At 39.7% G+C, this 26,801-nt stretch overlaps 1 protein-coding gene and 1 pseudogene across 1 annotated transcript in view; one reads left to right on the top strand and one right to left on the bottom strand.

The window, feature by feature from the left end:
* TMEM132B (transmembrane protein 132B) overlaps positions 1 to 26,801 on the bottom strand; it is a 452,449-nt gene that overhangs the window by 63,270 nt on the left and 362,378 nt on the right. The window contains exon 5 of the mRNA XM_032244022.1: positions 4,432 to 4,575. Within this exon, the coding sequence (XP_032099913.1) occupies positions 4,432 to 4,575 (144 nt within the window). The remainder of the gene's footprint in view (positions 1 to 4,431; positions 4,576 to 26,801) is intronic.
* On the top strand, positions 23,932 to 24,183 carry LOC116527170 (annotated as a pseudogene).

The raw sequence follows: 26,801 nt of genomic DNA, 5'->3' as shown, positions 1-26,801 counted from the left end.
GCGTGGTGGCTCATGCCTGTAATCCCAGCACTCTGGGAGGCTGAGGCATGTAGATCACTTGAGTCCAGTGTTGGAGACCAGCCTGGGCAACACAGCAAAACCCTGACTCTACAAAAAAAATACAAAAATTAGCCTGGCATGGTGGTGTAAGCCTATAGTCCCAGCTCCTTGGGAAGCTGAGGTGGGAGGATCACTTGAGCCTGGGAGGTCAAGGCTGCAGTGAGCCAAGATCATGCCACTGCTCTCCAGCCTGGATAACCCAGTGAGACTGGAGATTTTCAAGGATTAGGGATGAGTCTGATTATTGTTAGTTCTGCCATATATTGTGACTTTAGAACAAATCTCTAGAAAAGTATGTTCCCACTATATCATTATCATCTCCATTTTATAGATAAGGAAACTAGCCTCAGAGATGGTAAGTAATTTGCCCAAGGTCAAACCATGAGGAAAGTGGAGTCAGGATCTTAACCAACATCACATATCTGAAAGCTCAACCAAAGAACTCACCACCTCTGTAATCCTTTTCTTTATATTGAGCCAAAAATGGTGCCTTTCAACTTCCACTCTTAGAACATAAAAAGCACAAAGCCACTCCATCTTCCATATGATGGCCCTTGAAAGTCTTACAAAAAGCTGCACCCCTGAGCCTTTTCTTCTCATCAGTAGGCTTAACACTCATACTTCCTGCAATCATTTCTCCTGTGATTTGATTTCAAGAGTCCTCAGCCTCCCAGACACTGTTTGACAGAGCATAACACAATTATTTATTGTTCTTCTTATGGCCTAGAAAGATACAGAATTCTCCATCAGAGTGAGAGAGTTAAGGCCATCATTTGTTGCTTATTTGTTTTTGGAGGCTGGAGTATAAAAAACATCTCACTTTCCTCGGAAATCTACTATCAAAAACTAGGAGCACAAGTGTGACAAGAAATGGCAAATGTCCTTCAGCCTCCACGTGAAGGACAAAAGGGAGTGGTGGAGGCTATGGTGAGCTGGAGGGCACAGGCGTTATGCAGAGGAGCATCCTCTCTTCAACTCCAGATGGGGTTTACAGGAAGTCATGGGGACCCAGGACCACGTGGTCCTGTGATTTTTCATAAGAAGCTGTAAATTTAGATTTCTGTGTAAACATGCCAATTTTTGTGTGGGGGCAACAAATTAAGTAAGAATTTTTAAAATATGCAGACCCTCCCCGCACCCCACACACACTTCTGGGTCAGATTTGGTCTGCAATCTGCCTGCCTGTGACCTCTGCTCTGAGTTACACACTCATTCATGCCAATGCAATCAACCCATAGCAGCTTCATCAAACAGCTGACTCACTGGATCCCAATTCGGATAAAAATCCTAAGGCTTCTTGCACACTTGCACAGACACACACACACACACACTACATCCCCTACTTTTTTTTTTTTAACTTAAAAGTACAGCAGTTTTCTCCTCTCCTTGGGGAATATATTCTAAGACCTCAGTGGATTCCTGAAACAGATTTCCACCAACAGAACAAGTTTCTGTTAATGTCTTCCACCTAAATTTAATGTATTTTCACATCTTAATGAAGAATTTATCACACACTGTGGCCTTAACTTTTGCAGTTTGAGATGCAACAGCAAAACCATCATGAATTTTTATTCCTTCATCATGATTTCATGGATAGAAGATTCGGTCTGATCCTAGATCTTAGTAACCTCAGCATATGACTTTTTATTTCCTTACCAAGTCAAAAACTCTCACCTTTTCACTTAAAAGAAGCACTTTATGACTTCTCATTGGCCTGTCTGAATTGCCAGCATCATTCCTCTTGTACTTTGGGGTCATTTATAAATAACATAAGGGCTACTTGAACACAAGCACTGTGATACTGTCACAGTCGATTTGATCACCAAGGGGGATACTAAATGACTCAGAGGTGGACAGTGTCTACAGCACGGATATGCCAGACAAAGGCATGAGTTACATCCTGGGTGGGATGAAGCAAGAAGACTCAAGATTTCATCATGATACTCAGAACAGTGTACAATTTAAAACTTGAATTGTTTGTTTCTGAAAATTTTCATTTAATGTTTCTGGACTGTGGTTTGCCACGGTTAAATGAAACCATAGATAAGGAGAGACTGCTGTAGTTATCAACTTGAAATTTGACATTTATCCCTTCTAATCTTGCCAGATTCGGCCAAGGTTCCAGGTTTTCAAAATCATGTATGTCCTCCGAATCTGTCTCCCAAAAGTCATACAATCACAGGCCAAACAAGTTAATTTGTTTGGATATTACCACAATTTACAACTTCCTAAATTCACATTTTCCCCTTATCTAATTTATGGTTCCAAGGCACATAGATCCTTGGTGAACCCTGCAAGATTCTCCCTAAAAATTATGCAATGTTTTCTGTACTCTGAAGGGTGACTGTGGCAACTCCACAGACTAAGAGGATCTCTCCAAAGGGTGCTAATGAATGTGCCACATATTTGGGGATGTTCCTGGAATGATGCCAAGGTCATGTCCATACTTGAATGGACAACTCTATCCAACTTGGAATTATAGTAAAATTTATGACAAGTATTGATATCGAAGCCATAATAAATGCATCACAGCCATTTAATCGAATCCCCTCAATTGACACAAGCCCCAAAATTTGCAGCAGTCCTGGAATCCCCTAAAAAAGTGTGAATACAGCCCTGAGCTTGTAATCTGCAGGTTTCACTTTGTTCCTCTGAAGACTGGGCAAAAATTTGTTAGAAGAATGCCCATCCTCCTGAGGCTACACAGGTGAAAATTGAGCAAAAAAGTATTATCTTCCAAAACAACATCTATGAGGATGAGCAGAGGATACGTTTAGTGCATTTGTGTGGATTGCACAAGCATATGGCAATAATGGTATCTATGAACTTAGGCTTGCCCCTCTAGGGTAGAGCTCTTCAGGGCAAGAGAAGGAGCATTCTGCCACACGGGGCTTCACACCAGGTTCTCAATCAGAACAAAAGGCTTAGGAAACTACAGACTGAATCATTTGTTTGAGCACATGATGACATAAGTATACAGATACCATCTCTTATCAGTGTCTCCTTTCTGGAATGACATGGTAATAGTAAAAATAGTGTAAAACTTGTGCATTGTTAAAATCAACCAACAGCATTTCATCATCCGTATTTTTTCATTGGTACAGATAATCTCCTCTGACTTGGCTCAGATCTTTCTAAACTCTGAATAGTTAAGGACATACGTTTAATCAAACCTGCCCACAGAATACAAAGCCCACTAGGAAACCCAGGCAGGACTATGTGTGCAGGTTCTAAGCTAGTCCACCTTCCGTCTCTAAGGACAATTATCATTCCAAGCTCAGGAAACAGTCTATGCCAAGCTTGAGTTTCCCAGGAATTAATTTCTTTGTTAATTAGACATCTCAAATACATCAGTCTTTATTTCTGAAACTGTCTCTGGCTTAAGATACAGCCTCCTGTAAGTCACAACAAGAAGAAATCAACACCTCCCAGACCTTTTCTACCACAGGGAAACCCCTAAAGGTTTTCCTATCTACCACAAAGTTCTCAATACTGGGACCAAGTTTTTCCTAAAACCTGTAAACAGGAGCTAGTAGAATATAAGGAAGGGCAGAACTCAGAACTCAGAGTTATTGTATTTTTCTAAAATACCTGAATAGATTGGACCTAGGGGTTCTCTTAACAATTTAAAGGAGAAAGGGTCAATCATTCTAAAAATTCAAATCCTTTCTCCCTGAGGTCTCTGCTGCAAAAGCAATGGCAACCAATGTGCTAAGAAAAAATAGGCAGAAACACTAAATTTGGTGGTTCAAAAGGACTCCTTCAAAGAGCATCGTTCCTAGAAGAATCTGGAGTCAGAAACATAGCTAATTTGAATGAAGAATCTAGCAGAAATGTCCCACAGCCAGATTTCCTAAACTATCCCACTGGTTATATTCAAATTAAGTTAGGTGGCACATGAGTGAGCTTATTTTTATTTTAACATTTATTTTAATGCATATTAACAAAAATTTTAATACACCAACCTCAAGGACTTTGTTGTCTTATAATGAAGCTAAATTAGTTTTTAAGTTTGAAAAAGTAATGCATTTATTAGCACCACACTCTAATCTACTGAACTTACTGGCTACCCCAAAGAAGCAAGGCATTTAAAGAAAATATGTTGAGTAAATAATATTATTAGGCACAGAGACTTGGCAAAAAATGAGAAGATGGTATTCCGCTTTCCAGGGAGAGGAAAGCAGCATCGCCTGCTGCAGCCACCTGCTGATTCCAGGGTGTCTCTGCCGTCAGCCGTCTCCTCCTTTGTGAGGTCATTCTGGCCTCCAGCCCTTCAGAGCATGGGATGCTCAATCAGAACAAGGCCTTGGAGACAAAAGAAGTGGCAACAAAAGCTGTGAACACTTAGGACAGCTGTAGATAACAGCTTACCTTAATGACGTCTTCGTCAGCAGACTTGCATTCCACAGACTCAGACACGTCAACCACAGAACCATCCTCCTGAACACCCACGACTTTGACGGGAACCGAAACAGGCTTTCCGGTGAGAATGGCAGTGTTCAAAACCTCGGTGTCCTAAACAGGAAAGGAGAGGGCTCAGATCAGCAAACACGCACACCATGGGAGCGAGGGAGAGCGGGGTGGCCACCAGGCTCCCTACTGCCTTGATTCTCATTCTGCAATTTAGACAGTTGTCTGAAGGGAGGAAGCCAAGAAGCTCACACAAAATGGAAGGTTCTAAACAACTGGATGGCATCCCCTCCCGGGCGGAGATCATCAAACCTGATGGTTGGTTGGAATGTCTTCTCAGTCCCCAGGCGCAGGGTCATCCTCCCCCTCCCTGACCTCCACTCCCTCTCCCATACTTCACCCCTGCCACCCTCCATCCCACAGACTCACACATAGCACATGAGTTCCTTTCTGTATTTTTCAAATTTTGGCTGAAGGATCATTTAGTAAGTGACTGCCTATTTTCTGATTAACACAGTGAAAAGAGACTTCATCGTGATTTTAAATTTGGAAAGACAACAGCAGAAACAGCAGAAGAGCACTCATTGAACATTACAAGCCTCTGCACGCCTGAGCTGACTGCTGCACCCACCACCCCAGCACCTCCAGAACCCCCAGAGATCTCCCTCCAAACCCAGGTATTTCTAAATGCTGATATATGTGTTTCTCACTTCCTCTGAAGATCAATCCGCTCAGAGTTCTATAGGTTCTAATATGCATTCATAATTTATCTCAGTCTGTCAAATATTTGCCATCCCCACTACCAGCTTCCCCACTCAAGCCATCTTCTCTCAACTGGACACTACAATACCTTCCCCAATTGTTTTCCCTGTGTCCATTCTCTTTACAACAAAGATTATCTTTTTGTTTCAATATAATGCAGATCATTTCTCTCCTAGATTAAAACTCTTTGAAAGTGTCCTGCTATTCTTAAGATAAAATCCAAACTCGCTGACATGGAATGACCTAACCTTGTCATCTTTTCCTCTCTCTCCTGCTCCTTTCTGTCCCTCACCACAGTTGAACCTGTTTACATCCTATCAACAGCATCTACCACAGGGTACTTCCCCTGTGTCTGGTTCCCTGATCTGGAAAATGGGGATAATAAAAACAGCTACTATATGGGGACTTTATGAAAATGTAATAAATCAATTAATGCACAAAGCTTAGAAGAGAACTGGTACATACTGAGCAACAAGAACTCAATAAAGCCAGCTGTTACAGTAAGTTCTCTACAGTATTTGTTCCATGAATGAATTAAAGGGCCACCGATAGATTCACAAGGGGCCTGTGGGGGAGATGCTACTTCGTACTTGCCTGAAGAGAAAGAGAGTCAACCAGAGAAGATGGTAGACACCTGGCAACACAGCCCAGCAATGCGGGTTCCCCAAGCATTCCACAATTGGCTCCACTAGAATGAACCAACCAGATAATTATTTCAGTGTCTCCCAGACTGTACCAATGAGATCATTATTCAGTACTGCTCTCACACTTGCAGTTCCTAACCTCAGCTCAGGCACTAAGTGGGTTCTACATTCAGCCCCTCACTCTCGATCCCAAACCTCACTGTGAAGTCTTCATAGACTAAGAGATGGAGTCAACCTTTAATAACAGTAATAATAATTGCTCAAACTTAGCTATGACGTATGGAACAGGCAATGTTCTATGTGCTTTATGTGTCATTAATTCCTCATTCAAGTTTATCAACAAGATAGTTACAGATATTATTTCCATTTTATAGATGATTCATTTTTCAGTGATATTAAACCTGCAAATAATAGCTACTTTTTAGCAGAAAACATCAACTTTGTAATGAATTTTTAAAAACAATAACAACCCAATTTAAGAAATGTGAAAACTTCAGTTTGTTTGTTTGTTTTTTACATCTGTCCTCTCTTCTGGATGAAATTCTAAAGAGATAAATCCAAAAGAACAGAATTATAGTCCATATTCCCGAGTACTCCCCTCTCACGAGGGAGCTTAATTCTGTGCACACTTACATATATTTACATGAAAGCACACAGGACTGGAAGCACTGTGGAAGTTGAGATGAGAACTCACCTAGGTGGGGTAATGATATGGAAGTGGGAGTAATCACATGAATACAAGGAACAGAGTTTGTATCTTAGTCCCAGAACAAACTGCTAAGTTCAACTCAATCATGCAGTTGAAAAAAATCAATACAGGTATTTTTTGTGTGTGGTGGGCAGGCATCTATGTTGTCTAATGAGCATCCCTCCTTCCTTCCTCTTTAATAACAATGTTTCATTTTTTTCCTCTCTGTATCACCTAACTCCTGCCATCAGTGAATGTGGCCTGGGTAACAATGACCCCAGAACACCCAATCAGACTTCACAGAAGAGCACATGACCAAAATACAGTCAATCTAGGTATTTCAGCCCTTTGCCCACAAAGACAGATTCATGTGAAGCCCAAACTAAAAAAAAATCAGACAAGAGTAGGAGCTAGAAATATTCCTAGGAAAGATTTCTAGGCTCCTGAATCCAACTATACCTGAAGTCTGTCATCATTGGAAATTTAGGTATACCAAATTAACAGCTTTACTGAAGTTACTTTGAGTTGGGTTTTTTTGTCAGTTGCAACTAAAATTCTTGACACATGAAGACAGGTAGCAGCCTAGACACTAGGGAAAGGGAAAAGTCTATACATCAATCTCTACCTTATAGAAGCTCACAGTCTTCAAAGAAGATATTACAATATATTTCCCAAACTGAGTTTCAAGAAAGGTGACTTTATTTTTTATAATAATAAATCATAACTGATGAAAACTTATGATTGTATTGCACATAACTTTGCCACCATGTTTCCTTCTTCAGATTTTTCCTGGGTAGCTGAGATTTTGTACCTTTTTTATTTTGTGTCCATCAACAGCCTCTCAAAACTCCTGAAGGCAATTCCTACCTACCTAGCCAATGAGAAAACAATTTACCACAGTAAATGTTACACTGCAATCGTCCCCTGATCCCAGAGATGCTAAAAATTCCTAAGCTATCAAAAAGCAAGTATTTTATTCTACTCTTATTTGTGTGAGTTCTAGGTTTTATGGCTTTAAGAATATTTATAGCCCTTTATGACTATGTGTTTCTATTAATGTTGCACGCTAGAGTGATGTCAGTGAAAGGGCAGTCAAAACATCAGAAAATTCTCTTCTCCATAAAAGCAATGAGGAAACTGTCAAACAATGTCAAGATAACTTTTTCATAACTCTGGAAATAAACCAAAGGTTTGTAGGCAACCAGGAGAACATTTATTCAAGAAAAAAAATGGCTGATTCTTGATAAAATCAGAGAACTTTGAGGCATTTTAACTTGACCTGCTTAAACCTCATACTTTCTAGTGTTATAGTAGCTTTGGAAAAAGAACAGCCTACAGTGACAGTAAAAATCAGCAGTCTAGAAGCCAATGGAGAGGGCAGATCAGGGCTGGAGAACTTTCAAAATCTCATCCCAAAATAATTGTTATTTATTGACTTGTCTAATGGTTCCCAGAAAAACCCCACTTGCAAGGCTGTCAGTATTTGGCTTCACTCTCAGTTCACCCAGCATAGAAAGCTCTTTCCCTAGACATACTTGCCAGGAAACTGTTTGACTTTTAGCTGCCTGAGGCAGTGGATAACAATTTAATCAAAAAGCTTCAAAGGAAAAGATAAAGAATGAGATGTCTGTAGTGTCTTTGAAAGGCTATGGCATATTCCTGGGAATCTACAAGATCATAATCATACTTAGGGCTGTGTGCATGCCTAGAGCTGTGCTCATCCACCGGAAAGACCAGAGAATAGACCTAAGCTCTCACCTCTAGTTGATTTCGAGGCTCTGTGAAAGCAGGAAGTGAAAGCTAAGGCTGGTGCCAGGTATTTAAAGAAATCTCTGCCTAATCATTGGCTGACCACCAAGCTAACCAAGCAGAGACTTTATAGACTCTACAAAATTAGTTTGCAAAAGTCACTAAGCAATCAACAACTACTACAATAAACAACAACAAAAACAAACTTGGGGGAGGGAAGGAGTATCTGATTCCAAGAGTTGCCACATTATATCATTTTAAGCCTCCAGCTTTGAACAAAAACTTATGAGACATGCAAAAACAAAAACAAAAAAATATGGTCCATACACAGTACAAAATGCAAACAAAGCAAATTATCCATGAGAAAGCCAAGGTGTTGGACCTACTAGACGATAATTATAGATGTTTGTTCATGACACACATCTTGTAGAAAGATGTAATTTTTATGACAAAAACAAAGATGAATGTTGTATAAAATGAGTCAATCCACATGAAAATATAACAATTATAAAACAGATACATCTAAAAACAGAGCCCCAAAACACATGAGGCCAAAACAGATACAATTGGAGGAAGAAATTAAAAATTCAACAATAAGAGACAGAGACTTCAATATTCTACTTTTGGTAATTAATGGAACAACTAGTCATAAGATCAATAAGGAAAAGGAAGACTTTAACAATACTATAAAGAAATAAGATCTAACAAACATCTATAGAACACAGTACTCAGCAACAGCAGAATACACATTGTTACTGCATTTACATGGAACATTCTCTAGGACATAGATGATAATTATTTTAAATTAGATATTTTGAATATATTCAAAGAAATAAAGAAAATCACATCTAAAGTACTAAAAGTATGAGACGCTGGGTACAGTGGCTCACACCTGTATTCCCAGCACTTTGGGAAGCTGAGGTGGGCAGATCAGGAGGACAGGAGTTCGAGACCAGCCTGGCCAACACGGTGTAACCCCATCTTTACTTTAAAAAAAAATCAGCCTGACACAGTGGTACATGCCTGTTATCCTAGCTACTGGGGAGGCTGAGGCAGGAGAATTGCTTGAACCCAGGAGGCAGAAATTGCAGTGAGCTGAGATTGTGCCACTCTACAAAATTAGTTTGCAAAAGTCACTAAGCAATCAACAACTACTACAATAAACAACAACAAAAACAAACTTGGGGGAGGGAAGGAGTATCTGATTCCAAGAGTTGCCACATTATATCATTTTAAGCCTCCAGCTTTGAACAAAAACTCTAGCCTGGGCAATAGAGGGAGATTCCATCTTAGAAAAAAAAAAAAAAAGAAAGTATGAGAAAGCTGTCTCACCAAAGAGATAATATTAACAGATATAAGTTATTTTCTTTTTTTTTTTTTAATTATACTTTAGGTTCTGGGGTACATGTGCAGATCATGCAGGATTGTTGCATAGGCACACACATGGCAATGTGGTTTGCTGCCTCCATCCCCCCATTACCTACATCTGGCATTTCTCCCCATGTTATCCCTCCCGGACCTTCCCACCACCCCCACTGTCCCTCCCTTGCCCCCCCAACAGACCCCAGTGTGTGATGCTCCCCTCCCGGTGTCCATGTGTTCTCATTGTTCATCACCTGCTATGAGTGAGAACATGCAGTGTTTGATTTTCTGTTCTTGTGTCAGTTTGCTGAGAACAATGGTTTCCAGATTCATCCATGTCCCTAAAAGGACACAAACTCATCATTTTTGATGACGGCATAGTATTCCATGGTGTATATGTGCCACATTTTCCTTGTCTAGTCTATTGTCAATGGGCATTTGGGTTGGTTCCAGGTTTTTGCTATTGTAAACAATGCTGCTATGAACATATAATGTGTGCATGTGTCTTTATAATAGAATGATTTATAATCCTTTGGGTATATACCTAGTAATGGGATCGCTGGGTCAAATGGAATTTCTATTTCTAGGTCCTTGAGGAATCACCACACTGTGTTCCACAATGGTTGAACTAGTTTACACTCCCACCAACAGTGTAAAAATGTTCCTATTTCTCCACATCCTCTCCAGCATCTGTTGTCTCCAGATTTTTTAATGATCGCCATTCTAACTGGTGTGAGGTGGTATCTCAATGTGGTTTTGATTTGCATTTCTCTAATAATCAGTGATGATGAACATTTTTTCATATGTTTGTTGGCCTCATATATGTCTTCTTTTGAAAAGTGTCTGTTCATATCCTTCGCCCACTTTTGGATGGGTTTGTTTGTTTTTTTCTTGTAAATCTGTTTTAGTTCTTTGTAGATTCTGGATATTAGCCCTTTGTCAGATGGGTAGATTGCAAAAATTTTTTCCCATTCTGTTGGTTGCAGGTTCACTCTAATGATTGTTTCTTTTGCTGTGCAGAAGCTCTGGAGTTTAAGTAGGTCCCAATTGTCTATTTTGGCTTTTGTTGCCAATGTTTTTGGTGTTTGAGACATGAAGTCCTTGCCTATGCCTATGTCCTGAATGGTACTGCCTAGGTTTTCTTCTGGGGTTTTTATGGTGTTAGGTCTTATGTTTAGATCTTTAATCCATCTGGAGTTAATTTTAGTGTAAGGGGTCAGGAATGGGTCCAGTTTCTGCTTTCTGCACACTGCTAGCCAGTTTTCCCAACACCATTTATTAAACAGGGAATCCTTTCCCCATTGCTTGTTTTTGTCAGGTTTGTCAAAGATCAGATGGTTGTAGATGTGTGGCATTGCCTCCAGGGCCTCATTTCTGTACCATTGGTCTATATCTCTGTTTTGGTATCAGTACCACGCTGTTTTGATTATGGTAGCCTTGTAGTATAGTTTGAAATCAGGTAGCATGATGCCTCTGGCTTTGTTCTTTTTGCTTAGGATTGTCTTGGCTATGTGGGCTCTCTTTTGGTTCCATATGAAGCTTAAGGTGGTTTGTTCCAGTTCTGTGAAGAAGATTGTTGGTAGCTTGATGGGGATAGCATTGAATCTATAAATTACTTTGGGCAGTATGGCCGTTTTCACAATACTGATTCTTCCCAACCATGAGCATGGAATGTTTCTCCATCTGTTTGTGTCCTCTCTTATTTCCTTGAGCAGTGGTTTGTAGTTCTCCTTGAAGAGGTCCTTTACATACTTTGTTAGTTGTATTCCCAGTTATTTTATCCTCTTTGCAGCAATTGTGAATGGGAGTTTGCTCATGATTTGGCTCTCTGTTAGTCTGTTATTGGTGTATAGAAATGCTTGTGATTTCTGCACACTGATTTTGTATCCTGAGACTTTGCTGAAGTTGCTTATCAGTTTCAGGGGATCTGGGGCTAAGATGATGGGGTCTTCTAAATATAAAATCATGTCGTCTGCAAATAGAGACAATTTGACTTCCTCCTTTCCTAATTGAATACTCTTTTTTTTTTTTTTTTCTTGACTGCTCTGGCTAGAACTTTCAATACTATATTGAATAGGAGTGGTGAGAGAGGGCATCCTTGTCTAGTGCCAGATTTCAAAGGGAATGCTTCCAGTTTTTGCCCATTCAGTATGATATTGGCTGTAGGTTTGCTGTAAATAGCTTTTATTGTTTTGAGATATGTTCCTTTGATACCTAGTTTATTGAGAGTTTTTAGCATAAAGGGCTGCTGAATTTTTTTGAAGGCCTTTTCTGCATCTATTGAGATAATCATGTGGTTTATGTCTTTGGTTCTGTTTATGCGGTGGATTACATTTACAGACTTGCGTAAGTTGAACCAGCCTTGTATCCCTGGAATGAAGCCTACTTGATTGTGATGGATAAGCTTTTTGATGTGCTGTTGCAATCGGTTTGCCAGTATTTTATTGAAGATTTTTGCACCTATATTCGTCGTGGATACTGGCCTGAAGTTTTTTGTTGTTGTTGTTGAGTTTCTGCCGGGTTTTGGTATCAGGATGATGTTGGTCTCATAAAATGATTTGGGAAGGATTCCCTCTTTTTGTATTGTTTGGAATAGTTTCAGAAGGAATGGTACCAGCTCCTCTTTGTACATCCGGTAGAATTCAGCTGTGAACGTGTCTGGACCTGGACTTTTTTGGTTGGTAGGCTATTAATTGCTGTCTCAACTTCAGCCCTTATTGGTCTATTCAAGGTTTCAACTTCTTCCGGTTTAGGCTTGGGAGGGTGCAAGCGTCCAGGAATTTATCCATTTCTTCCAGGTTTACTGGTTTATGTGCATAAAGTTGTTTGTAGTAACCTCTGATTATAGGTCGTATTTCTGTGGAATCGGTGGTGACATCCCCTTTATTGTTTCTTATAGCTTCTATTTGATTCTTCTCCCTTTTCTTTTTTATTAATCTGGCTAGTGGTCTATTTTGTTGATCTTTTCAAAAAACCAAAAAAGTTTATTGATTTTTTGATGTGTTTTTTGTCTCCATCTCCTTCAGTTCTGCTCTGATCTTAGATATTTCTTGTCTTCTGCTAGATTTTCAGTTTTTTTGATCTTGCTTTTCTAGCTCTTTCAATTTTCACGATAGGGTGTCTATTTTAGATCTTTCCTTGCTTCTCATGTGGGCATTTACTGATATAAATTTCCTGCTGGACACTGCTTTAAATGTGTCCCAGAGATTCTGGTACATTGTGTCTTCATTCTCACTGGTTTCAACGAACATCTTTATTTCTGCCTTCATTTCATCATTTATCCAGTCAACATTCAGGAGCCAGTTGTTCAGTTTCCATGAAGCTGTGTGGTTCTCAGTTAATTCCTAATTCTGAGTTCTAATTTGATTGCTCTGTGATCTGAGAGACTGTTTGTTATGATTTCTGTTCTTTTGCATTTGCTGAGGAGTGACTGACTTCCAATTATGTGGTCAATTTTAGAGTAGGTGCAATGTGGTACTGAGAAGAATGTAGATTCTGTGGATTTGGGGTGGAGATTTCTGTAGATGTTTATTAGGTTCCCTTGGTCCAGATGTGAGTTCAAATTCTGGATATTCTTAATTTTCTGTCTCATTGATCTCTCTAATATTGACAGTGGAGCGTTAAAGTCTCCCACTATTATTGTGTGGGAGTCTAAGTCGCTTTGTAAGTTGTTAAGAACTTGCTTTATATACCTGGGTGCTCCTGTATTGGGTGTGTATATATTTAGGATCATTAGCTCTTCTTGATGCATTGATCCTTTTACCATTATGTAATGCCTTTCTTTGTCTCTTTTGATCTTTGTTGGTTTAAAGTCCGTTTTGTCAGAGATTAGGATTGCAACTCCTGCTTTTTTTTTTTTCTTTTTTGCTCTCCATTTGCTTGATAAATCTTGCTCCATCCCTTTATTTTGAGCCTATGTGTGTCCTTGCACATCAGATGGGTTTCCTGAATACAGAACACCAATGGGTCTTGACTTTTTATCCAATTTGCCAGTCTGTGTCTTTTGATTGGGGCATTTAACCCATTTACATTTAAGATTAATATTGTTATGTGTTAATTTGATCCTGCCATTTTGATGCTAGCTGGATGTTTTGCCAGTTAGTTGATGCATTTTTTTCATTGTGTCGATGGTCTTTACCCTTTGGTACATTTTTGGAGTGGCTGGTACTGGTTGTTCCTTTCCTTGTTTAGTGCTTCTTTCAGCAGGCCTGGTGGTGATGAAATCTCTCAGCAATTGCTTGTCCATAAAGGATTTTCTTTCTCCTTCACTTACGAAGCTTAGTTTGGCTGGATATGAAATTCTAGGTTAAATGTTCTTTTCTTTAAGGATGTTGAATATTGGCCCCACTCTCTTCTGGCTTGTACAGTTTCTGCCAAGGGACCCAATGTGAGTCTGATGGACTTCCCTTTGTAGGTAACCTGACCTTTCTCTCTGGCTGCCCTTAGCATTTCTTCCTTCATTTCAATGCTGGTGAATCTGATGAGTATATATCTTGGCATTGTTCTTCTTGAGCAATATCTTTGTGGTGTTCTCTGTATTTCCTGGACTTGAATAGTGGCCTGGCTTGCTAGGTTGGGGAAGTTCTTCTGGATAATATCCTGAAGAGTGTTTTCCAGCTTGGATTCATTCTCTCCGTCACATTCAGGCACACCTATCAAATGTAGATTAGATCTTTTCATATAATCCCACATTTCTTGGAGGCTTTATTCATTTCTTGTCACTCTTTTTTCTCTATTTTTGTCTTCTCATTTTATTTCACTGAGTTGATCTTCAATCCCTGATATCCTTTCTTCTGCTTGGTCAATTCGGCTACTGAAACTCATGTATGCTTCCTGTGCTGTGTTCTTCAGCTCCATCAAGTCATTTATATTCTTCTCTAAGCTGTTTATTCTAGTTAGCATCTCATCTAACCTTTTTTCTAGGTTCTCAGTTTCTTTGCATTGGGTTAGGACATGTTCTTTTAGTTCTAAGAAGAGTGTTATTTCCCACCTTCTGAAGCCTGTTTCTGTCAATTAATCAGATTCATTCTCCATCCATCTTTGATCCCTAGCTGGTGAGGAGTTGTGATCCTTTGGAGGAGGAGAGGTATTCTGATTTTTGGTGTTTTCATCCTTTTAGTGCTGGTTTCTTCCCATCTTAGTGGCTTTATCTACCTGTGGTCTTTGTAGTTGGTGACTCTCGAATGGGGTCTCTGAATAGATGTCCTTTTTTGTTGATGATGATGTCATTTCTTTCTGTTTCTTGGTTTTCCTTCTAATAGGCCCCTCTGCTGCAGAACTGCTGGAGGTCCACTCTAGACCCTGCTTGCCTGTGGATCACCCACAGGGCCTGCAGAACTTTAAGTGTTGCTTCCAGTTTCTTCTTATGTTATCTTCATCCCAGAAGGGTACCTGCCAGAAGTCAGCCTGAGCTCTCCTTTAGGAGGTGTCTCTTTGGGTATATCAGGGTTGAGGAGCTGCTTGAGGAGACAGTCTGTCCCTTATAGGAGCTTAACTACTGTGCTGGGAGATCCATTGTTCCATGCAGAGATGCTGGGCAGGTACTTTTAAGTCTGCTGCAGTGGAACTCATAACCACCTCTTTTCCCAGGTGCTCTGTCCTAGGAAGGTTGGCTTTATTTATAAGTTCCTGATGTGCTGCTGCCTTTTTTCATAGATGCCCTGCCCTGCACGGAGTAGTCTAGTCACAGTCTGCTAGCAGAGGCATTGCTGAGCTGCTGCAGGCTCTGTACAGCTGCTGTGTGAACTGCCTCAGTAGTGGTGGAATGCCTCGGTAGTGGTGGTCACCTTTCCCCCAACTGAGCTGGACTGTCTTGAGTCCAGCTGTGCTTGCTGCAAAACTCTCAATGCAGAGCATTTCCGATTGCTTGTTTTGTGGTGGTGGTACCCTCCAAGCCAGATTGCCTGGCTCCCTGTCTCTGCCCCTTCCCTTTCAGTTGAATGAGCAGCTCTGTCTCCCCAGCATTCCAGGTGCCAATTGAAACAGCCACCCAGATTTGTGTGAGTTTCTGTGTGCCAACCCAGCACAGCTGAAACCGCCACACTGAAAACTCGTGGTGCTTTTCGGCCCAGGAATCTCCTGGTCTGTAGGCAGTGAAATTTTGTTTGGAAATATGGCGGGCACTCACCCTCTGTATTGTTCTTGCTGGGAACTGCACTCTGGAGCTGTTCCTATTCAGCCATCTTGGATCCCACCATAAAGTATTTTCTTAAATAACCAGTTAGAAATTCTAAAGTTGAAAAGTACAATAACTGAAATGGAAAATTCACTCACGGGGTTCAACAGCAGATTTGAGCAGACAGAAAAAGGAATCAGTGAACAGTGAACATAAAGATAGGTTAATTAAAATTAAAATGTGAGGAGTATAAAGAAAATAGAATAAACAAAAATAATATAAATACAGCATCAGAGATTTCTGCAATGCCATCAAGCATACCAGCATAAGCACAATTGCAATCCCAGAAAAAAGGAGACAGAGGAAAAGGAAGAAAGGCTATTTGAAGAATTAATGGCAAATGTGTCCAAGATTTTATTTTAAACATTAATCTGCATATCCAGGAGTTCCGCAAACTCAAAATAGAATAAACTGAGAGAGATCCACACCTAGTTACATCATACTCAAACTGTCAAATACTGAAAACAAACATATAATATTGAAAACAGCAAGACAAAAATGCCTCATTATATACAAGCAATCATCAATAAAACTAAGACCTGTTGTATTATCAGAAACTATAAAGACAAAAAGGATGACACATTCAATGTGGTGAAAGAGAAAAGACTCTCAACCAAGAATTTTATATCCAGAAAACATGTCTTTCAAAATAAAATGAAGCAATTATCACATACCAAGAGAAACAGAAAGTGAGAGACTTCTTCACTAACAGACTCACCTTACAAGAAATACCAAAAGAAGTCCTCTAGGCCCAAATGAAGGGACACCAGAGAGTAAATCAATTACACATGAAGATATAGAGAGAACCAGTAAATGTAACTACATTGATAAATGTAAAACACAGTACAAACATATTTTTGTTTGTGACATTACATTTCTTCTATCTTATTTAAAGGAGAATGGCATAAAGGAATAATTATAGATGTTTGTTCATGGACACCCATCTTGCAGAAAGATGCAATTTTTACAACAAAAACAGAGACAAAGATGATTGTTGTATAAACTGAGTCAATCCACAAGAAAATATAACAATTGGGGGAGGATCCAAGATGGCCGTTTAGGAACAGCTCAGGATTGCAGCTCCCAGTGAAAGCGCAGAGGGTGAGTGGACGCCGCATTTTTATTGCCCACAGACTAGGAAATTCCCAGGCAGAGGAGCTCCACGGTTGCCAGCGCGGCTGTTTTGGCCAGCGCGGCTGTTTCGGCCAGCGCAGCTGTGCGGGCCGGCGCCGCTGCTTTGCCCCGTGCAGCTGATTTGTTGGCGCCCCCGAGCAGCGGTTCTCCGTACAAAATACACCAGTCCGGGGGCCCTTTTGGCTGGCGATTGGAGCCATGGGAAGTCACCCATTCATCTGTTTAAAAAGGGGACTGAGCAGAGAACCAAGACAGTAGATTCCAGGGCAAAAAAAAAAAAAAAAAAAAATTGCTACAAACCTCAGTGCCGCTGTTTAAGCCAGCACAGTGAGTGGCCACAGGGGAAAACAACCAGACCCCGGCGGCTCTTCAACAGGCGACTGGAACACCAACTTAAAAAAGGCTCTTAGGCAGGGAGCCAGGCGATCAGGCTCGGCTGGTCCCACCCCCACAAAAGAACAGCAACCAGAAACTCTGGATTGAGACTTTCACAGCAAGCGCAGCTGAACTCGGGATGGTCCAGCTCTGTGGGGGAGGGGCATCCGCCATTACCGAGGCAGCCCGCCGGGACAGAGGTAGTCGGCCAATCCTGAGGCAGCCCGCCGTTGCCAAGGCAACCCGCCACAGCAGAGAGACTCTGCCTCAACAAAGGCAGGCCACCATCCCCAAAGCAGTTCTAACGACACCCATATAAACAGGACGGCAGGGAAGTTCACTCGGCAGCGGGGCGGAGCCCACAGCAGCTCAGCAAAGCCTCTATAGGCCGACAGTGACTAGGCTGCCTCCTTGCTGGGCAGGGCAGGTCTGAAGGAAAAAAAAAAATAAGGTGGCAGCATAACGAAAACTCATAAATAAAGCCCTAAATCCCAGGGACAGAGCATGTGGGAACAAAAAGCAGTTTATGAGTTCTGCTGCAGCAGACCTAAACGTACCTGCCCAGCAGCTCTGAATGAAAAACAACAGAGCTCACAGCTCACCATTTGAGCTCCTATAAAGAAGAGACCGTCTCCTCAAGCAGCTCCCTGACCCCTATATATCCAAAAAGACACCTCATAAAAGAGAGATCAGATTGACACTAGGCGGGTATCCTTCTGGGACAAAGATAGCAGAAGAAGAAAACTGGTAACAACCTTTACTGTTCAGCAGCTGCTGCAGGTGAACCCCAGGCAAGCAGGGCCTGGAGTGAACCTCAGCAGACCTACAGCATAGGGGCCAGACTGTCAGAAGGAAAACCAAGAAACAGAAATAACCTCATCATCAACAAACAGAATGTCAATCAAAGATTTGAGACCCAATCTGAAAGCCAGCAACTACAAAGTCGACAGGTGGATAAATCCTTAAAGATGGGAAGAAACCGGCGCAAAAAGGATGAAAACACCCGAAACCAGAACACCTCTCCTCCTACAAGGGATCACGACTCCTCACCAGCAAGGGAACAAGGTTGGAGGGAGAATGAGTGTGATGAAATGACAGAATCAGACTTCAGAAGGTGGGTAGTAAGAAACTTCTGTGAACTTAAAGAACATGTTCTAACCAAATGCAAAGAAACTAAGAACCTTGAAAAAAGATTTGATGAAATGCTAACGAGAATGGACAAAATAGAAAGGAATATAAGTGAATTGATGGAGCTGAAAAACGCAACACGAGAACTTCGTGAAGCACGCACAAGTATCAACAGCTGAATTGACCAAGCAGAAGAAAGGATATCAGAGGTAGAAGATCAACTCAATGAAATAAAACGGGAAGGCAAGACTGGAGAAAAAAGGGTAAAAAGGAATGAACAAAGTCTCCAAGAAATGTGGGACTATGTGAAAAGACCTAATCTACGTTTGATAGGCATGCCCGAATGCGACGAAGAGAATGAATCCAAGCTGGAAAATACTCTTCAGGATATTATCCAGGAAAACTTCCCCAACCTAGCAAGGCAGGCAAACATTCAAGTCCAGGAAATACAGAGAGCACCACAAAGGTATTCCTCAAGAAGAGTAACCCCAAGGCACATAATCGTCAGATTCACCAGGGTTGAAATGAAGGAGAAAATACTAAGGGCAGCCAGAGAGAAAGCTTGGGTTACCCATAAAGGGAAGCACATCAGACTCACAGCAGATCTCTCAGCAGAAACCCTACAAGCCAGAAGAGAGTGGGGGCCAATATTCAACATCCTTAAAGAAAAGAACTTTCAACCCAGAATCTCCTATCCAGCCAAACTAAGCTTCATAAGTGAAGGAAAAATAAAATCCTTTGTGAACATGCAAGTACTCAGAGATTTCGTCACCACCAGGCCAGCTCTACAAGAGCTCCTGAAAGAGGCTCTACACATATAAAGGAACAACAAGTACCAGCTCAACTAAAGGGCAAAACAGCCAGCTAGCACCAAAATGGCAGTATCAAATTCACACATAACAACATTAACCCTAAATGTAAATGGACTAAATGCCCCAATCAAAAGACACAGACTGGCAAATTGGATAAAAAGCCAAAACCCATTGGTGTGCTGTATCCAGGAAACCCATCTCACATGCAAGGATACACAAAGGCTCAAAATAAAGGGATGGAGGAAGATTTACCAAGCAAATGGAGAGCAAAAAAAAGCAGGAGTTGCAATTCTCATCTCTGATAAATTAGACTTTAAAGCAACAAAGATCATAAGAGACAAAGAGGGACATTACATAATGGTAAAAGGATCAATGCAACAAGAAGAGCTAACGATCCTAAATATATATGCACCCAATACAGGAGCACCCAGATACATAAGGCAAGTTCTTAATGACTTACAAAGAGACTTAGACTCCCACACAATAATAGTGGGAGACTTTAACACCCCATTGTCAACATTAGACAGATCAACCAGACAGAAAATTAACAAGGATATCCAGGACTTGAACTCAGACCTGGACCAAGCAAACCTAATAGACATTTACAGAACTCTCCACCCCAAATCCACAGAATATACATTCTTCTCAGCACCACAACACACCTACTCTAAAATTGACCACAAAATTGGGAGTAAATCACTCCTCAGCAAATGCAAAAGAACAGAAATCGTAACAAACAGTCTCTCAGACCACAGTGCAATCAAGTTAGAACTCAGAATTCAAAAACTAACCCAGAACCACACAGCTTCATGGAAACTGAACAACTTGCTCTTGAATGTTGACTGGATAAACAATGAAATAAAGACAGAAATAAAGATGTTCTTTGAAACCAACGAGAATAAAGACACAACATACCAGAATCTCTGGGACACATTTAAAGCAGTCTCTAGAGGAAAATATATAGCAATAAGTGCCCACATGAGAAGCAAGGAGAGATCAAAAATTGACACCCTATCGTCAAAACTGAAAGAGCTAGAGGAGCAAGATCAAAAAAACTCAAAGTCTAGCAGAAGGCAAGAAATAGCTAAGATCAGAACAGAACTGAAGGAGATAGAGACACAAAAAACCCTTCAAAAAAATCAATAAATCCAGGAGCTGGTTTTTTGAAAAGATCAACAAAATAGACAGACCACTAGCCAGATTACTAAAAAAGAAAAGAGAGAATAACCAAATTGATGCAATAAAAAATGATAAAGGGGATATCACCACAGACTCCACAGAAATTCAAACCATCATCAGAGATTATTACAAACAACTCTATGCACACAAACTAATAAACCTGGAAGAAATGGATAAATTCCTGGACACTTGCCTCCTCCCAATCCTAAACCAGGAAGAAGCCGAAACCCTGAACAGACCCATAACAAGGTCTGAAGTTGAGGCAGCAATTAAGAGCTTACCACCCAAAAAAAGCCCAGGTCCAGATGGGTTCACAGCTGAATTCTACCAGACATACAAAGAGGAGCTGGTACCATTCCTTCTGAAACTATTCCAAACAATACAAAAAGAGGGAATTCTTTCAAATCATTTTATGTCACCAACAGCATACTGATTCCAAAACGCGGCAAAGACCCAACAAGAAAAGAAAACTTCAGGTCAATATCCATGATGAACATAGTTGCAAAAATCTTCAATAAAATACTGACAAGCCGATTGCAACAGCACATCAAAAAGCTTATCCACCATGATCAAGTAGGCTTCATCCTGGGGATGCAAGGCTGGTTCAACATACGCAAGTCTATAAACGTAATTCACCACATAAATAGAACCAAAGACAAAAACCACATGATTACCTCAATTGATGCAGAGAAGGCCTTTGACAAAATTCAACAGCCCTTTATGCTAAAAACCCTCAATAAGCTAGGTATTGATGGAACGTATCTCAAAATAATAAAAGCTATTTATGACAAACCAACAGCCAATATCATACTGAATGGGCAAAAACTGGAAGCATTCCCCTTGAAATGTGGCACCAGACAAGGATGCCCTCTCTCACCCTGCTATTTAATATAGTATTAGAAGTTCTAGCCAGAGCAATCAGGCAAGAAAAAGAAATAAAGGGCATTCAACTAGGAAAGGAGGAAGTCAAATTGTCTCTATTTGCAGGCGACATGATTGTATATCTAGAAGACCCCATCGTCTCAGCCCCAAACCTCCTGAAACTGATAAACAAGTTCAGCAAAGTCTCAGGATACAAAATCAATGTGCAAAAATCACATGCATTCCTATACACCAATAACAGACTTAAAGAGAGCCAAATCAAGAACAAACTTCCATTCACAATTGCCACAAAGAGAATAAAATACCTAGGAATACAACTAACAAGGAATGTAAAGGACATCTTCAAGGAGAACTACAAGCCACTGCTCAATGAAATAAGAGAGGACACAAACAGGTGGAGAAACATTCCATGTTCATGGTTAGGAAGAATCAATATCGTGAAAATGGCCATACTGCCCAAAGTAATTTACAGATTCAATGCTATTCCCATCAAGCTACCAATGACCTTCCTCGCAGAACTGGAAAAAAACACCTTAAACTTCATATGGAACCAAAAGAGAGCCCGCATAGCCAAGTCAATTCTAAGCAAAAAGAACAAAGCAGGGGGCATCACACTACCGGACTTCAAACTATACTACAAGGCTACAGTACTCAAAAAAGCATGGTACTGGTACCAAAACAGAGATATAGACCAATGGAACAGAACAGAGGTCTCAGAGGCAACACAACATATCTACAACCATCTGATCTTTGACAAACCAGACAAAAACAAGCAATGGGGAAAGGATTCCCTGTTTAATAAATGGTGTTGGGAAAGCTGGCTAGCCATGTGTAGAAAGCAGAAACTGGACCCCTTCCTGACACCTTACACTAAAATTAACTCCAGATGGATTAAAGACTTAAACATAAGACCTAACACCATAAAAACCCTAGAAGAAAATCTAGGCAAAACCATTCAGGACATAGGTGTAGGCAAGGATTTCATGACCAAAACACCAAAAGCATTGACAACAAAAGCCAAAATAGACAAATGGGACCTAATCAAACTCCACAGCTTCTGCACAGCAAAAGAAACAGTCATTAGAGTGAATCGGCAACCAACAGAATGGGAAAAAATTTTTGCAGATTACCCATCTGACAAAGGGCTGATATCCAGAATTTACAAAGAACTAAAACAGATTTACAAGAAAAAAACTAACAAGTCCATTCAAAAGTGGGCAAAGGATATGAACAGACACTTTACAAAAGAAGATATACATGAGACCAACAAACATATGAAAAAATGCTCATCATCACTGGTCATCAGAGAAATGCAAATCAAAACAACATTGAGATACCATCTCACGCCAGTTAGAGTGGCGATCATTAAAAAATCTGGAGACAACAGATGCTGGAGAGGATGTGGAGAAATAGGAACACTTTTACACTGTTGGTGGGAGTGTAAATTAGTTCAACCATTGTGGAAGACAGTATGGCGATTCCTGAAGGACCTAGAAATAGAAATTTCATTTGACCCAGCAATCCCATTACTGGGTATATATCCAAAGGATTACAAATCATTCTACTATAAGGACACGTGCACATGAATGTTCATTGCAGCACTGTTTACAATAACAAAGTCCTGGAACCAACTCAAATGCCCATTGACGATAGACTGGACAGGGAAAATGTGGCACATATACACCATGGAATATTATGCAGCCATCAAAAACGATGAGTTTGGGTCCTTTGTAGGGACATGGATGAACCTGGAAACCATCATTCTCAGCAAACTGACAGAAGAGCAGAAGATCAAACACTGCATGTTCTCACTCATAGGCGGGTGTTGAACAATGAGAACACATGGACACAGGGAGGGGAGCACTACACACTGGGGTCAGTTGGGGGGAAATAGGGGAGGGATGGTGGGGGGTGGGGAGCTGGAGAGAGATAGCAAGGGGAGAAATGTCAGATGTAGGTGATGGGGAGGAAGGCCGCAAATCACACTGCCATGTGTGTACCTATGCAACAATTTTGCATGTTCTTCACATGTACCCCAAAACCTAAAATGCAATAAAATAAATAAATGGGAAAAAAAAAAAAAAAAAAATCTTCAGGCCAGACACAGTGGCTCATGCCTGTAACCCCAACACTATGGGAGGAATCCCAACCCAAGACTGGTGGATCATTTGAGGTCAGGAGTTGAAGACCAGCCTGGCCAATATGGTGAAACCCATCTCTATTAAAAAACACAAAAATTAGCCAGGTATGGTGGCACACACCTGTAGTACCAGCTACTTTGGGAGGCTGAGGCAGAAGAATCGCTTGAACCCAGGAGGGCGAGGTTGCAGTGAGCCGAGGTAGCACCACTGCACTCCAGCCTGGGTGACAGAGCGAGACTCTGCCTCCAAAAAAAAAAAAAGATACAAGGTTTTCTCCAGACTTTCCCTCCATGTGAACAAATGAGTTCACCTACATGCAGGGATGTGGGAGAAGAGTGTGTGAGTCATGTGATGGTGAGGGTATGGTTCAGAGGAACTTGGTGCAGGGGTGGAGCAGGTGCCCATCTGACAAGGTTAAAGCTCCAGGAAAATGAACAGTGAAGTACAAAGCAAAGGAAGGACCTTGGATTTGATTGACAATGCATGTTGAGAAGAGAGGCTGCCTTAGGAGGATGTTGCAACTCCACTGAATGAGCTTCCTAAACCTGAACAAGGCAATGTTGGCACCCAGAACATGCCAAAGAACAAGAAATGAAGTGGGCAGAATTAACCTTACAGCACCTCCATGAAAACATTCCCCTCATTGGAAACTGACACTTGGCTCCTTTCTCATGCATGGATTAAAAAAAAAGATACAAAATGTTTTATTTCCATCTCCTGTCCAAATCTTTGAGTAATAAATCAACACCATAAATGTAAAAAAAAAAAAAAAAGAAAATATAACAATTATAAAACAGATGCACCGAATAACAGAGCCCCAAAACACATGAGGCCAAAACAGACACAATTAAAGGAAGAAATTAAATATTCAACAATAAGAGTTAGAGACTTCAGTATTCCACCTTTAATAATTAACAACTAGTCATAAGATCAACAAGGAAAAGGAAGACTTTAACAATACAATAAAGATATAAGACTTAACAGAACCCAGAAACAGGAGAATACACATTGTTACTGCATTTACATGGAGCATTCTCTAGGACATACCACAGGTCAGGCCATTAAACAAGTCTCAACAAGTTTGAAAGGATTGAAATCAGACAAAGTAAATTCTCTGATATCAATAGAATGAAATTAGAAAAGGATAAGGTGGAAATGCAGAATATCTATAAACATTTGGAAATTAAACAATCCTCTTTTAAACAACCATTGTTTCAAAAAAGAAATCACAAGAGAATCAGAAAATACCATGACATAAGTAAAAATGAAAACACAACATGTCAAAACTTATGGAATGCATTAAAAGTAGTATTTAGAGGAACATTTATAGCTGTAAATGCCTATGTGGGAGAATGAAAATATCTCAAATTAACAACTTAGCCTTCTATCATAGAGAACTAGAGAAAAAAAAGCAAACTAAACCTAAAACAAGCACAAGGAAGACAATAATAATAGAGTAGAAAAAATGATAAGTATAGATGTAATAATAATATAAATATTATATCACATTATGTTAGAAATTGGTTATTATTAAATAATGTTACATTAAATAATATTAGATATATTTCATAATATTTATATATTAATACAAGATAATCACTGGCATATAATGCAGAAAATCAATGCAATGAAACCAAAAGTAAGTTATTTGGAAAAATTTTAAAACTGACAAAACTTTACCCAGACAGATGAGTGGAGCAGTATGGAGGAGACTCCGATTTCTAAAATAAGGAATTAAAAATGGGCTCAGTCTTACAGGAAAAAAACAATTATAAAAGAATACTACAACATATGCCAAAAACTAGATGACCTAGATGAAAAGAGCAAATTCATAAAAAGACGAAAGCTACCACACCTGGCTCAAGAGGAAATTGAAATTTCAATATCTATAACTGATAAAGAGATTGAACTAATAATAATTTTTAAAAACTTCACACAAAGAAAAGCTTAGGACCAGATGGCTTCATTAATAAAATCTGACAAAAGCTTAAAGGAAGAGTAACATTAATTTTTAGAAATTCTTCAAAAAGTTAGAAGAAGAAATAGTTCTCAGCTGATTCTATGAGGCCAGTATTATCCTAATTAAGAAAAAAAAAAAAAAAGCAAAGACATCACAGGAAAACTACAGGCCAATATCTCTAATGAATATAGATGCCAACCCCATGCCCACTCATGCTCCCACCACATACACACACAAAATACATTTTTTTAAAGACTAAACACTGTAGTAAGTGGGAATTATCCCAGGATGCAGGGTTTGTTCAATGTATGAAAATTAATCAATGGAATATACCTTAATTATAGAATAAAGGACCAAAATGCATGTCTTGATCATCTCAAGACGTGAAAAAAGCATTTGACTAGCACTTTTTAATGATAAAATTACTCAATAAATTGTGAATTGATGGGAACTTCCTCAATATGATAAAGGCCATGTATGGAAAACATACAGCTAATATCATAGGGGTAAAAGACTGTAAGCTTTCTTAAGATCAGGAGCAAGATTAAGATGACTCTCAGCACTTCTATCCAGTGTTGTACTGAGGGGGTGGGAATTAATTAAAATGAATCCAAACTGGAAATGGAGAAGTAAAACTATCTCTATTTATAGACGACATGATCCTATACCTAGAAAATTAAAGGAATCCACAAGCAAACCAATAAAGCTAATAAAGGAGTTCAGCAAATTTCAGGATACAAAATGAAAATCTAAAACTCAATTTTGTTTGTAATAAAAAATACACAAATGAAATTAAGAAACTAATTCTCTTTGTAATAGTATCAAAACCAATAAATTACTTGGAAATAAGTTTAATGAAAGTAGTTGGTTAAACTTAAATATCTCACAAAGTATTGTTGAAAAAAATTAAAGAATATCTAAATAAGTAAATAAATAAAATATATCCTATGTTCATTGACTGGAAAACTTAATATTGTTAAGATGTCAACACTCCCCAAAGAAATCTACAGATTCAATGTAATCATTAACAAAATTACAGTTGCCTTTTTTTCAGAAATACACAGCTATTAAAATTCATATGGAGATGAAAGGGGCAGAATAGCCACAACACTCTTAATAAATAACAAAGCTGGAAGACTCACACTTCCTGATTAGAACTGACTTTCCAGAAACAAATTCTCACATTTTCAGCAGACTGCTTTTCAACAAGTATGTGAAGATAATTCAATGGTGAAAGAATAGTTTTTTCAACAAATGATGCTGGGATAACTGGATATCCACATAAAAAATAACAAAGTTGGATCCATACTTTATACCATGTACAAAATTTAGTTCAAAAT

The sequence above is a fragment of the Sapajus apella genome, unplaced genomic scaffold, assembly GCF_009761245.1.
Source record: "Sapajus apella isolate SASKATOON/1434 unplaced genomic scaffold, GSC_monkey_1.0 scaffold2, whole genome shotgun sequence".
Classification (NCBI taxonomy): domain Eukaryota; kingdom Metazoa; phylum Chordata; class Mammalia; order Primates; family Cebidae; genus Sapajus; species Sapajus apella.
This window is presented reverse-complemented; position numbering and strand designations above follow the sequence as displayed.